The following is a 14,661-nucleotide window of genomic DNA, read 5'->3' as shown; positions in this document are numbered from 1 at the left end:
ATAATAATAAAACATACATATGTAATGTTAACAAGCTTACCTATACTATCTTCTGTCACTTCTGCAACTGGCTTTTCATCCTTTTGAGCTCCTCCACTATCGGAACTATCATCAGTGATTTCTCCTTCTTCAAACTTTTCAGCTTTTATCCTGGCCTGTTCCTCTACTTCCTTCATAGTTTGTTGGAAAACGGTGCTGAATTTCAGATTTTTGATAACTATTTTCGACTTAGCTTTAGGATCTGGAATATACGTTTACATAATATTAAATTTCATAGGAATAAATTTTGGTATACAATCCTCAGTACTTAAAGTATCTTTCATTTATATTTAGTGTTACTTAGATGATTAAAAAAAATGGCCGTATCAAAATGAAAATGAAATCTTTAAGTTTTGCGTCCCACGGTTATGCCAGTTAGGCTAAAGGAGACGGTGATTATGAGAAATGAATAAAATGGTATAGTGAAGAAAGTGGGAGGAAACGGGAGAACCCAGAGAAAACCCAAGAGCATGGTGTTTGTCCACAACAAAGTCCACACGGCGTGAGCTGGGATCGAACCAGGGAACCCAAGCACCGGAGGTGAACGCTCTACCACTGAGCCACCGTGCCTCCGGCCATAATATCAGTAGTAAAATATCTGTTTGAGAGAAATGTAAAATAAGACTTCCTACACGTCAAAAATCTTACTGTGAACTTCTGTAAAACAGCAACGTCAATTCTTACATTTAATCCAACTTTAGAAGACTTCGTTAAAGTAACATAGGCTGGACTAGAATTTACATAACTGAAGTAAATTATATAGGAGAGTGTACGTAGTAAATAGTTCAGGTCTGTCTTCAAAGACGATATACTGGAATAGAATTTGCCAAGATCTCGTTTTAAACAGAAGGGGTCTTCCATTCTGAATTCGCCATTACGACAGAGGAAACCATTTCAAGTATAGATGATGAAAGCGACGAAGTACAAGCAATTACCTTTCGGTACTTGGACAATAATATTAGTAAACGTTTGAAATATACACAGAAAATAAAAGTAGGGGTTGAGATGACCAAAAAAGCCAAATGTTTCGTTAACCTCACATTACTTTACGCAACAGACACTACGAGAAAGCGAAAAAAAAAAAAAAAAAAAAAAAATACAGGCCTTTAAACTCGGGATATAGAGAAAAACTGAAACAGGAATGCCAATGCCGTTGATATAGAAAAGAAATGTGGATAGGTGATCGATATAGCCAAAAATTAACAATACTAACTACGTAGTAGATATAGAGAAAAATTCTAAAAATTACCAAAGTTGTAGAGATACGAGGGATGTCTAAAAAGTATCCGACCTTTGGCCAGAAAAATAGTTGCGAATACCTGACAGATTTGGGACCCTAATCCCCTTCAAAGTAGGCCCCTTGTGCTTCCACACACTTAGCCCACCGATCCTTCCACTGCTGGAAACACCGCTGGAAGTCTTCTTTTGGAATGTTGTTCAGCTCCGTCGTCGTGTTCCGCATTATGTCTTCTCTACTCTCAAAACGGGATCCCTTCAGAGGCGTCTTCAATTTTGGAAACAACCAGAAGTCACAAGGAGCCAGGTCTGGAGAGTAGGGAGGTTGGCGAACGGTTGTAATTCCATGTTTGGTTAAGAACGTGTGGATCAATTGGGAGAATGTGCTGGGGCGTTGTCATGATGGACGTGCCAGTTCTTCGCTGTCCACATGTCTGGTCTTTTGCGCCGGACTGCGTCACGGAGTCGCCTGAGAACATCTTGATAGTACTCCTTTGTCACTGTTTGTCCTTCCGGTGCGTACTCGTGATGCACAATTCCACGGGCATCGAAGAAAACAGTCAGCAACACCTTGATTTTGCTTCGCACCTGCCGCGCTTTCTTCGGCCTTGGAGAATCGGTATGCTTCCATTGAGACGATTGTTGTTTTGTTTCTGGGTCGTACCCGTACACCCATGACTCATCTCCAGTTATCACGGAATTCAGATACCCAGGATCAGTGTTGGTGGTGTCCAGAAGGTCCTGTGCAACGTCAAAACGGGTGTCTTTTTGTTCCTGAGACAACAACTTGGGTACAAATTTAGCAGCCACTCGTTTCATGTTCAAATCGTCACGCAGAATTGCATGTGCAGAATCTTTACTCACTCCAACATCTTCTGTAATCTCCCGCACTGTCAAACGGCGATCTGCCATCACCAAATTTCGCACTCGCTCAACAACAGCTGCATTCCGAGCAGTTTGGGGCCTGCCACTACGCTGCTCACTCTCGACTGATGTGCGGCCATCTTTGAATCGGTTGAACCATTATTTAATTTGTGTTACACCCATCGCATCTTCTCCAAACACCTGCTGAATCTTACGAATTGTTTGGCTTTGAGAATCACCCAGCCTTTGACAGAATTTGATGCAGTATCTTTGCTCAATTCGTTCAGTCATCTTGCGAGAAACACTAAATCCGACGAACACTACCAACAGCACCTCACTTCGCGACCACCAGCTCACGACTGGCACACGCAAACGCGGTGAAAAAATTCAAGCATGCGCATTAAGGTTCTTCTTTCCACCGTGCACGGTGGCGCCGCCTGAGAATCACAACTTTGCGTGGAAAAAATTAAGGTCGGATACTTTTTAGACAGGCCTCGTAGAGAAATTTAAGAAAAAATCATATAAAGAAATTAAGAAAACTCACTAGGCAGTGGATATGCAGAAAAATTAAGAAAAGTGACTAGGTGGCGAGTATAGTTTACTAATTGGCTAAGTAGAACTTTAATCAAATTAGGGCGTTTAGGAATATTAAAAATCTTAGTTGAGCTAGAATCTAGCGTCCCGTTCAGCACCGCAGTGTGGATTCGAACATGACCTCCTACAGGAAATGTAATTCGGATCCCTTGCGCCAAAATAGTTGACACTAGGAAAATATATGGAATGGGAATCAACATCAATAAATCGAAAGTCATGAGAATAGCACTCTCAAGAAAATTCAAAGTCAAAAAGAAGATCACTCTTAACTAGCAGGTTTAATACTAGACTAAAGAAATTGGTCAAGTGCTATATATGGAGAACCGGAGTGTATGGTCAGACTTGGGTATTACGGAAGTTAGAGAAGAAATATTTAGAGAGCTTCGAAATGTGGTGTTGGAGGAATCTGGAAAAGATAAAATGGGCAGAGAGAGTAACAAACGAAAGATGTTTTAAAACGGACAGGAGAGAAGAGGACGCTTTTAGCTAGCATCCTTCGTAATCCAATCGGATTAAACACATCTTGCAAAGAAGTTGTCTTCTTTATACCGCCATAGAGGGAAAGATGGAAGAAAGCGAGGAGTAGGAAAAGAAGAACACAGCTGATTGATAATTTGTAAAACAGTAGAAAACAGTGGAAGTTAAAAAAGGAAGCTGAAGATCGAGAAACGAGGAAGAAACATTTCCAGGCAAAAAAGCCCCAGGACCTGCCAACAAGTGTTATCTTTAATACATTTTCCAAGGTCTCTTTCTAATTTGACATTTAAGTCTCCTTTATGATAACTCGGATCTTTACTGTACTTCGCAGTATTTTATAACATATCTACTGCTACTTCATTTAATATGAAGTGTATTCAGTATTTATGAAATCTCAACTTACCCCAAAATTACAATTTACCTAAACATTTTGACAAAAGTTTACTGTTATTTCCAGCACATATTCTTTCAGAAAACAAATGCTGCTTGCAAAACTACATTCCGCTGAGTTTTACTAGTGAAGTGAGATGATACAGGTGAAACCAGTAAGATTTCAAAGCAATATGTTTCATTAATATTAAATAGCCAATTTTGTATGATACTGATTAGTGCCTACAAAGAGGAGTATATAGATACATTTTGTAAAAACAAACTACCGGATTCACATAAATAATGATATACAGAAGGTAATTAATGGACGTAGTTCTGCAAACAACGTTAAGATGGCAATAAACTTTTGCCGAAACATTCACAGTTAAATTATAATATCATATTTTCGGGTAAGTACAATTTTAATAGATATCCAAATAGGCGTACTAGAGTTTGCTTTTTTCTCTTTTAAAACTGACTTTTGCTTAGATTACTAACATCAGAAAATAATATCTAATAAACTCTCTAAACAAAATGAAAAAAACATTAAAAAATCTGATCAGACCTTGAAATTATTTCTAAAATTTCTCTAGCATTAACAACAGTATAATTTTACAAAAATAGAAAAAATGAATTCTTACATCAATTTATACTAGGGTCCCGTTTAACCGAATTTTTGATGAGATGGTGCTTCAGTTGAACGAAAAATTCGGTAAAGCCAGACTAATGCTTTTCGATATACAGTACTGTATACCTGTATATAAATGTCAACTGATGGTGTCTCTTGACCTTTACAATATAGTACAATACGTGTGCTAAAAATAGATGGGGATAAAATAAAATGGAATCTTTCAGTTTTACGTCCCACGGTCATGCTGGCAAGGCGAAAGGAAATGCTGATGATGAGAAATGAATGAAATGGTGGAATGAAGAAAGTGGGAGAACCCAAGAAAACACACATACATGGTGTTTGTCCACCACAAAGTTCACTTGGCGCGAGCTGGGATCGAACCCAAGGACACCATGCACCAGAGGTGAATGTTCTACCATTGAGCCACCGCGGCCCCTAGATGGAGATGGAGGAGTAGGTGAGTGCAGCTAATGCACCATAATTAACTTATTCTTTGATAAATAACTATTAAACAGAAACAAATGCTGTACTCATTAAAAGTTGCACACGAGTAAACACGAGGCTTTCTTTTTTTACATAGTGATTCGGTTAATCGGGATTCCGTTATAAACGTTAATAAATTAATGTACAGTAGTTTTACCTACCTGTAAGAGCCGATCCAGATGTCTTGGTTTCCACATCAGAAGACACTTCAGAACTCGCTTTTGACACTAGTGTTCTTGGTTTAAATTCTTCCTCATTAACATCACTAAGTCTGTCGGCCACTTTTTCATTAACGGAATCTGGTTTCCCTTTCTCTTTACCTGGGGACGGTGGCATAGGTATTTCACTAGCAGGAATGTTCAGAACATCACTATTATTATAACTCACTTCACTTGAATTTAAAGGTTCAGACGTCTCTGTTAACTTTTCTCCTTTCACTTTGACCGTGTCCTCCGATATAAGGGGTATAATAGCATCCGATTTTTTCTCTTCAAGTTTTTCCAATTTTGACCGTTTCGAAGTTGAATGTTCTTCATCGCAGCTATCACTGTCTGTTTTCATTTCTGTTAAACAAGACGAATTTCTATAATTTCGTTTCTTCTTCCTACTAGCATCTTTGGACTTCGAATGCTTTCTTTTCTCCCTCTTCCGTTTACCCTGGGACGAATTATCACCATCCTCATCATCATCTGAGGAATATTTATCACTAACAACGGAACTATCACTAAATGATGAACGAGTTTTCTCTTTGCTGTCCGCACTAGACACGGTTACTTCCTCTTTCTCTTTACCGTCACTCTTTTTCTCATGCCGATATTCCTTATGTTTCTTCTTACGATGCGACTTCTCTTTCGATTTACTTTTCTCCTTTTTGTGTTTCTTTCGATGTTTATGCTTCTTCCTGCTCTTTTTCCTTTTGTGGGACTTCTTTTTCTCTACATCTTTTACCTTTGCCTCCTCCACGTTGCTCTTCTCCGACCCCTCTTCTGCGTTACTACTGTCACTCTCACTGTCAGAAGAGGCCTCGGACATGGATGGCGGCTCAGCATTTAAAGCCCGAAACAGCTCTGACAAGATTTCCGCAGAAGACTTATTTACAACTTCTTCGTCACCCGAAGTACGAACTTGATCTAGAATTGATTTAAAGTCAAAATTTAAGCTCATTTTTGAACTTTCCGCTTCACTGTCTTCTAATTTATTCGTCATCTTTGTTTCGGTGAAAATAATATCCACTACTTTATCCAGTTGAAGTACTACGATTCTAAACTACACAGAAAGAACATCGTTCCTGTAATAAAGAAAGAATATTTGTAATAAAAATAAATTTACATTATGACTATTCTTTACACTCTTTTTATAACCTAGTGACCTTGGAAGAGACAGGATTAGCTATATGGTAACGAAAGCTGACTCAACAAACACTACACGTTCTGCCAGTGTAGCTATACCAGGTTTCCCAAGATGATTCTCGAGATGTATCCTGTTGTTCTTATATTGAGCCTGAGTCCAATAATGATAGAAAATAAAATTTAAGTGAATAGCTTATCACCTGACTTCCAATATTTAATTAATTAATAAGGTAAAAAATTATACAAATTTCTAATTTATATGTATACACAACAGGGTGGGCCAAGATAACCGAAGTCAAACCAATGATGAACTACAAGGCTATCAAAGACAAAAGGTGTACTTTACATGCGTTGATCCGTCTTTACAGATACTGCTGGAACTGTTGAGCGTCATATTGCAGACACAAACTGATCCGATAGATCACGTTCAGCGAGACTTACTGTAACTCGGCCCGATTGGATGTTCGCGATGACGTTGTGTATATTCTACTATAGTGTGACAATGGTTCGTGGATTGCTGTTGTGCACTTTGCCCTTCAGAGTGCCCCACAAAAATAGCGACTACAAGGATCAGGGGACCTTAGAGGCCATATCTTTCGAGTCAGTTCTGTTAGATATGAAAACAGTGTTCGTGTGTGTGCTACCGCGCTGTCCTGCTGAGAATACGAGAAACATCGTTTGTCTGGTGTCAATTGATGCATGAAGGGCTGGATGATGTCGATAATTTAACACGATGAGTTAGTTCACTATGTCTCTGAAGAAAATATGGTATCGTCTTCGACACAGAACAGCTCACATTAATCTTTATCAACCAAAAGCTCGAATATTTTTCGTGGGTTTTCAACATACTAATACCGTACATTTTGCGAATGAACGTAGTCACTGAGGCAGAACCAGGCCTTCTCCCTCATGAAGTAGAGGCTCCGATTCAGAAAACCAATTTCCATTTCCTGCACTACCCATGCAAAGTACTGTCCACATCTACAAAGTTCTGCGGGCTTCAATTCACGGTAGTCATTATTTTTCTTGTGAAGCTTCAGGTAAAAATCCTTCAGAATTTATTGGCATGTTGTTCACGATACTCCCGTCTGCTGCGACAGACGCTTCGTGGAATGTCTTCCGACTGCGCCTCGGTCCTTCTCCAACGTGTTTCCCGCTTGCATGTCTTTCCCTTCTCTCTGTTTAAAGTCAATGTACTTCGTTCACGGCTCGCTAAGTGAAATACGAAATATTACTGCGTGCTGCTCCGTCGAACACACTAGCGCTTTTCGGTTCCTCATCTCCCATGTCCGGTTTGGTTTATCTTGGTCCATACTGTATTATAAAATAGTCTTGATTGCCTTCAATTATTAAAAAAGACATATATATACTCTTTTATTAACAAAAATATAGAGCAAGATTTAACTTTGACTCGGACAGTGACTTCAATCGGTTCTTATAGGTTTAGTCACTTCCTGCAACTGTTTCTGCTTCAGTCACTTGTTGGAACTGTTTGTGCCTTTGGTGTGACATCCTTGGTTGTAAGATAGATTAGTGGTAGTTTATTTATTTATTTTCCACTAGGTGTCTGTCTATAGTCATATGATAGTTTGCTACTGTGATGTCACCTGTTCTATTCTATTTACTTGTAGTCGGCGTGTGTCAGCTGTTAGGCTTGTGCGGTTGTGAAATACGTGGAAGCGCGTAGTTCGTGTTTCCTTTCATGGCTAATGAACAGTTAGCAAATGCGATTGAAAAACCGTTTAATGAATTTGATATAAAGAATTTGAACTTGTCTTTTCTGAATAGGTTTGTATTAGATTCGGATGTTAATTGTAATCGCTTTGCAGCATTGTGTAGTTTAATTGAGTTAGATGGTTGTGATCGAAGGCTGAAGCTATTTTCGACGTATGGTAAAAGTGGGCGTTTATTAGTTTTTCTTGTTTGTAATAACAGGAACTGTGCTCGACGTCTGTGCGGAAAGGAACATTTTTCAGTAATATTGAGTATTGGCCAAGTGTTCTTGTTGTCCTATTTTTTTCGTGTGTGGAATTAAGAGTTTATTCTGCTACGGCGAAAACGTTAAGTACTAAAACTGTCTCCGATTGGCTAACGTTTTGTCGGGAGGTCTGCTTAGAAACTCTAGTTAAAGAATCAGGTGGTTTAATAGGAGAGGTTGGTTTGCATGTAGAGGTCAACGAGCATGCTAGATCTCTATGTCATTAGCGGTGAGTGTTTTTTATTTGTAAATTGATATTATTTTTATTCCCGATTTGTGCATTTTTTAAAAATTACGGAATATGTTTTTGTAGGTTTATTTTATCCAGCTATATTTTAGGGGGGGGGGGGTTGGGGGACGGTAGCCCCCATGTACTTCCGAATATAAACTGTCCACATTTTACATTTTTTTTCTTTTTGAAATTTTTAGCTGAGAACTAAATATTGTAGTTGAAGATTATGGGTAGTTTGGATTACGTTAATTTAAAAACTTGTTTTCACTTCATTTAAAGTATGTTAGTTTTATTTGTGGCTGTTTTTGATCCACATTTGGGAAAAAGGTCAGATGAATCGGTTGCAGTCACTGTCCGAGTCAGAGTAAATACTTGTCAAATATAGAACTAGAGGTGGAAAAAAAAAAAGCAGGCTTTTTGGGGATGTAGGTTTTCTTGTTATTAATAGCTGGCTTTCCTGAAAGAATGAAAAAAAAAAAAAAATGGAAATTTTAGCTCATTATGATTTTCATACTGAAGTACAGTACCAACTTTGTTTTCTTATAGTAGATTCTACAATTAAATAGATGCCTTTACAACATTTAGTACTTGAGAACTCTATATTTAGTTCGAATCTGGCTATCTAGATTGATTCTCCAACTAGCATTGCATTCATTGCCTACAATTTTAAGTTATGCAACTGAACATATCATAGGTACCGTTTACGTTGCCTACCCACCTTACCAAGTATCTTGAAAGTTATACTTCGCATTATGCATGTTTTACAGGTAACTCGAAAACGAAGCGGAATACGACTCATGTTTATAGGAACTTTTGTACTGGATTTGATGTCAGAATTCATCTCAAATTTTTTATACTCCCTTTCAAATCGCCTTGTCTATAGGACCTAAATGTCCATAGGAAATATTTACATTCCAAGTACAAAAATCGAAATTGCAATAATTAATTGCGAATGTTAGGGGCTGCAGCCGCATGAACGGTTAACGGATATTAAATTCTTAAGTACTTCTCCAATACACGTAAAAAATGCAGATTTTTAAAAGGTAGGGTTTTTGAGAAAATTACGTCCAAACATGGCGTCTTAATGAAATTTTCAGCTTTTCATCATGCTATAACGTGGGATGTAATAATCAGAAACGTAAGTCCTTTACATTTTCAAGAGACCTTATGGAGTAGAATTCGATGCTAGAAGCAGATGGTTGATATTGCTCGTGAGGACAGAAAAAATATGTTTGAAGTTAGCAAAAATTTTACCAAAGTTGGCAACATTGCGAGTGAATTGCGCGATTCCTATTGGACCAATAGACGAATTTTGGCCCTCCACCGAAACATACAACTTTATACTTTTCCTGCTATTGCGATTAGGTTACCAAGTACACTCGCTTTTCTACAACAAAACGTTTAATTTGACATGTTTTTCAGTTTTTAGAGCAATCCGAGAGGAGGGCAGCCATTTTGGAAGGCTGTATATCGAAGGAAAGTTTTTTTTTCAGCAAAAAGAAAAAATATGGGTCTAATAATATTGCATGTAGATCCCATATATAAAAAAATAAACTAAAATAAATGAAATCTGAGACTATGACGGGGACTAATTGTGGTTTGCTTGGAAGATTTGAAATGGAATCGGTCGTGTGGTAAAAGTGGACTTTCATTGGTGTTTCTTGTTTGTAATAACATAAACTGTGCTCGCTTTAATAAATCGACGTCTGTGCGGAAAAGAACATTTTCCAGTAATGTGAACTTGAGTATTGGGCAAGTGTTCTTGTTATCTTATTTTTTCGTGTGTGGAATCAGTAATTATGAGTTTATTATTTATGAGTGTTCTGATATGGCGAAAACGTTAAGTACTAAAACTGTCTCCGACTGGCTAACGTTTTGTCGGGAGGTTTGCTTAAAACTCTAGTTAAAGAATCAGGTGGTTTAATAGGTGAGGCTGGTTTGCATGTAGAGGTCGACGAGCATGCTGGAACTCTATATCATTAGCGATGAGTATTTTTTATTTGTTAATTGATATTATTTTTATTCTTGATTTGTTTTGCATTTTTTAAAGTTACGAAAGGGTTTATTTTGTCCAGTTATATTTTAGGGGGTTTGGAGGTGCGGTAGCCATCCATGTACTTCCGAATACAAGCTGTCCACATTTTACAGGTTTTGTTTTTGAAATCTTTAGCTGAGAATTAAATATCGTAGTTAAAGATTATGGATAGTTTGGATTAGGTTATTTTAAAAACTGGTTTTCACTTCATTTAAACTATGTTAGCTTTATTTGTGGTTGTTTTTGATCCACACTTTGGAGAACTTGTGAATTACGGTTGTTTAAGAATAGATTTTTCTGAGGGTTTCCAGAGTAGTTTGGGAAGCAGTTCCCAAAGATGTTTCTATTCTCCGGAGTAGTCTAGAAGTGAGTTCTGGGGGATAGTAACAGGTTGTCTGTTTCGAGGAACTGATTCCTAGACTGCTGATGAACTGACTTATTCTTGGGAAATGATTTTTAAACTGCTCCGAGAACCGGGTCAGATAAATCGGTTGATGTCACTGTCCGATTCAAAGTAAAGGCTTGCCATGTTTAAACTTCAAACTCCTTATTCTCGATGGCCCCCCTAAAGTCAATCTTCACACATTAATGCAACTCTTGCCCTACGAAGCTTTTTCAAACGCAGTAAGAGTGCATTTTCTGCTAATAGAAGTTCATACTTTATCAATGTAAGTAGGCTAGCCACCATAAAATGGGATAGCGCGGGCGGAAATATCGAATGCAAAGTGCATACCCATAACCAGGCAGTACTCAATAAGGAAGCCATGATGAACTGTTTCTCATAGGTGAAGGTTGTGATAACTTCTTATTTATCCTTATATGCGACCATAGCTTTAAAAAGACAGAGCAAATATATACCATGTTTTTCCCTCACTATCTTGGTTTCCACCCAATACCTACTGTCGTTAACGCGCCTGTTCCTGACGGACACAACTAGTACTGACCAACAAGCTTCGCGCTAATCTTACTAGGGTTAGATGTACTTCCCGTTTTCACTGGCTACAGTGTACACGTTGACTGCATTTTCTGCAGTGCTGTTTTTATGGCCGAACACTGTATTTATCCCTAACGGTTAAGCCTTCCAAAAGTTAATCTGCAACCAGCAATAAAACTATTCTCATAAGAAACAATGTTGAAAGGTACTAGCAGTCGATTTTGAGAGGAAAGAAATATATCACGTATTTATATATGGTCCCAGCTTCTAGATCTGCATTTTAAAGTCAACGAAACTGTACCCAAACGGTAACAAAATCCTTTCATAATCGATTACTACTCTCGTTAAAGCACATATCTCGTTAACTTCATATTACAAAAGAAAAAAAAAAAAGTGTGTGTGTACACATACATTATTAACAGCTACGTGAAAAATATACACTCAAAAGATTATGATGTTTTATCGATAAAATATTCCGGCCTTCCATGTTGAGAACTACTTTCTATATGACACATAAGACAGGAGGATTGCATTTTACTGTCTTACACTTCCTAAATATTGGAAAAGAAATTTTCCAAAGCAATAAGTACTTACTCATATTTTGGTTTCTACTTTGCACCATTCTACAACAGATACTAATCCATTCAGTACCTAAATACTACATTTTATTAACACCCATAACTGGCGAAATGTACAGATGCACTTCTACCGTCACAGAATTTTACACTTTTCTAAATCCATACTCGCTCCGCTTTGCAACGCTTAGTATTTTGTGTCACCATTACCCAAATTTAGAATGACACAAAAGTTGATTTATTATTATTATTATTATTATTATTATTATTATTATTATTATTATTATTATTATTATTATTATTATTATTATTATTATTATTATTATTATTATTATTATTATTGTGAATATCAATATAACTACTCAGTAACGATTCAAATTCTCTTTATTTTATACTTTACGCTTTTTACATTTATCCTTCTTTTTCATTTCTTCCTGAAAAATATTCTTGAAGGGATATATTTCTGGCATCTTTTATCCATACTAGTCTTCGTCAAGTTTTGCATTCAGTAACGCAATGGGCATAAAAGTCAATGTAACTACTGTGCCGATTATCGCATCTAAATTGCAAATTTTGTGTTGCATTGACGCTAACTGTTGCGCATACCAGACAGTGTGTAAAGATAGAGTTCCTGGGCCTTCTGCAGAGTCGTTCCGATGAGTGATTGGTGCGATACTAAAGAGTTCGACTAACATATGTTCCTGTAGGGACCGCGCCAAGGTTGGACGACGACAAGGTTGGACGACGACTAGCCTGGACACTTTTTGTGTCCAAGCTTGTCGTTGGCCAATCTTGTCGTCAGCGACCCAAAATGAGATATGTCAAAGCATCTCGGGGTCGATCCCGACAAGCCTGGACACCTTCAAGAATGTGTCCAGGCTTGTCGTTGGCCAACCTTGTCGTCAGCGACCCAAAATTAGATGTGTCCAGGCTTGTCGGGATCGACCACGACAAGCTTGAACTCCCCAGGAATGTGTCCAGGCTTGTCGTCGTCCAACCTTGTCGTCAACGACCCAAAATGAGATGTGTCCAGGCTTGTCGGGATCGACCGCGACAAGCTTGGACACCCCAGGAATGTGTCCAGGCTTGTCGTCAACGACCAAATTTGAAATGTCTGTTCCAACAAACTCTACCAGTTAAGGCGTTTCCAGTTCATACATACATGCCCTTCAATATAGAGTTGCATGGCTCGCATCTATATCACGGTGGTAATAAAATAACACTGCAGTATAATCAGAGAGAACAGTTGCCCTTGTACATTGATAACACTAACTACCCTTGTACACCCGTACAAGTGAATAAACAGTTGCATTTGTCAGATCATTTAATTTAGAAAACAAACATCTGGTTGCTTAGTGGATTAATACCAAAGTTCTTCGAGACCTTTCGTATTCACCCACCAAGTGACCACAAAGGATGGTTAGTTGTCCAATATTGAAGGATATGACGAACACAACTATATATCCATTTATTTATTAAGTGTCCAGGCTTGTCGTTGGCCAACCTTGTCGCCAGCGATCCAAAATCGATCCCGACAAGCCTGGACACCTCAGGAATGTGTCCAGGCTTGTCGTTGGCCAACTTTGTCGTCAGCGACCCAAAATTAGATGGGTACAGGTTTGTCGGGGTTGACCCCGACAAACTTGGACATCATTAGGAATGTGTCCAGGCTTGTCGTCAACGACCCAAAATTAGATGTGTCCAGGCTTGTCGGGATCAACCACGACAAGCTTGAACACCTCAGGAATTCGTTCGAGTCTGGCGCAAGAGGATAAATTGAGAAGTGTCCAATCTTGTCGTTGTCAAACCTTGTCGGAAGCGACCAAAATTAAGTGTCCAGGTTTGTCGTCGTCCAACCTTGTCTGCGTCCCGTTCCTGTAGTAATCAAACCTTCAGTATGACGCTAATTATACATCAAAACGTCTCTGCATATGACCCCTGGCATTTAAACCCCAGACGCAAGATGTGCCAAAATATATATTTACATTTTAGTAATTGTTCCCGGGCTATTAGCCAAGTGAAGTTACAAGGTTCGACAATAAAGTAATGAGAATGTTTTTCTTCAACTGATGTTGGCAACCCTGCAACTGAAACCGCCGCCAGCGTGTGACCTTGGGCCTGCTCCACTAGCACAACACGTACACATGGCACTCACGAAATATCACTCATTGTGGAGTTAGAGGTTGAAGAGTTCGGTCATATGTTGGATCCCCGTCACAACAATGGAAGCACGTAATATTGAGCAACGCTAAGCAATCTCCTTCTGTGTGAAACTTGGTGAGACTGCCGAGGTAACTACCGGAAGCTTTAGCAAGCCTTTGAAAATGAAGTGTTATCAATGATACAGATGTACCGTTGGCACAAAATGTTTGCGGAAGGGAGAACAAAACTCGAAGAACACAGGCAGGGTGAGGGAACTTGTGCGAGCGGATAGGCGATTAACCGTGAAAATGATTGTGAATGAACTGAACATGAATCGAAAAACAGTGCGCCTGATATTAACTAAAAATTTGGAAATGCGAAAAGTGTGTCAAACTGGTTCCGAAAAATCTCACACAGCAACAAAAAGATGACCTGAGAACTATGGCGGCTGATTTGTCGAATCAAGTCGAATCTAACCCGGGTTTACTGAACAGAATTATCACTGATGATGAAAGTTGGTGTTTTCAATAAGACCCCAAAAAGAAACGTCAAAGTGCGCAATGATGTTTGAAAGATTCACCATGACCAAAGAAAGCCCGCATGTCGAAGTCCAAGGTGAAATGGATGCTTTGACTCTAGGGGAATTGCCCATAAAGAGTGGGTACCTCCAGGGCAGACAGTAAATCGACATTTCTACATAGAAATTCTACAAAGACTTCGAAA

The 14,661-nt window shown here is 38.6% G+C and overlaps 1 protein-coding gene across 2 annotated transcripts in view; it reads right to left on the bottom strand.

Moving 5' to 3' along the window:
• LOC145663659 (uncharacterized) overlaps nt 1-11,972 on the bottom strand; it is a 98,577-nt gene extending 86,605 nt beyond the window's left edge. For both annotated transcript variants that reach the window (XM_081729762.1, XM_081729766.1), the window contains exons 1-3: nt 11,816-11,972; nt 4,855-5,981; nt 41-241 (exon numbers count right to left, since the gene is read on the bottom strand). In XM_081729762.1, the coding sequence (XP_081585888.1) occupies nt 41-241; nt 4,855-5,899 (1,246 nt within the window). In that variant the 5' untranslated portion in view covers nt 5,900-5,981; nt 11,816-11,972. The remainder of the gene's footprint in view (nt 1-40; nt 242-4,854; nt 5,982-11,815) is intronic.
• Between the last annotated feature and the right edge of the window lie 2,689 nt (nt 11,973-14,661).

This window comes from Thermobia domestica, chromosome 1 (genome assembly GCF_964235325.1).
Source record: "Thermobia domestica chromosome 1, izTheDome1.hap1.1, whole genome shotgun sequence".
Taxonomy (NCBI): Eukaryota; Metazoa; Arthropoda; class Insecta; order Zygentoma; family Lepismatidae; genus Thermobia; species Thermobia domestica.
Note: the sequence above shows the minus strand (reverse complement) of the source record. Positions and strands in the feature narration are given on the sequence as shown.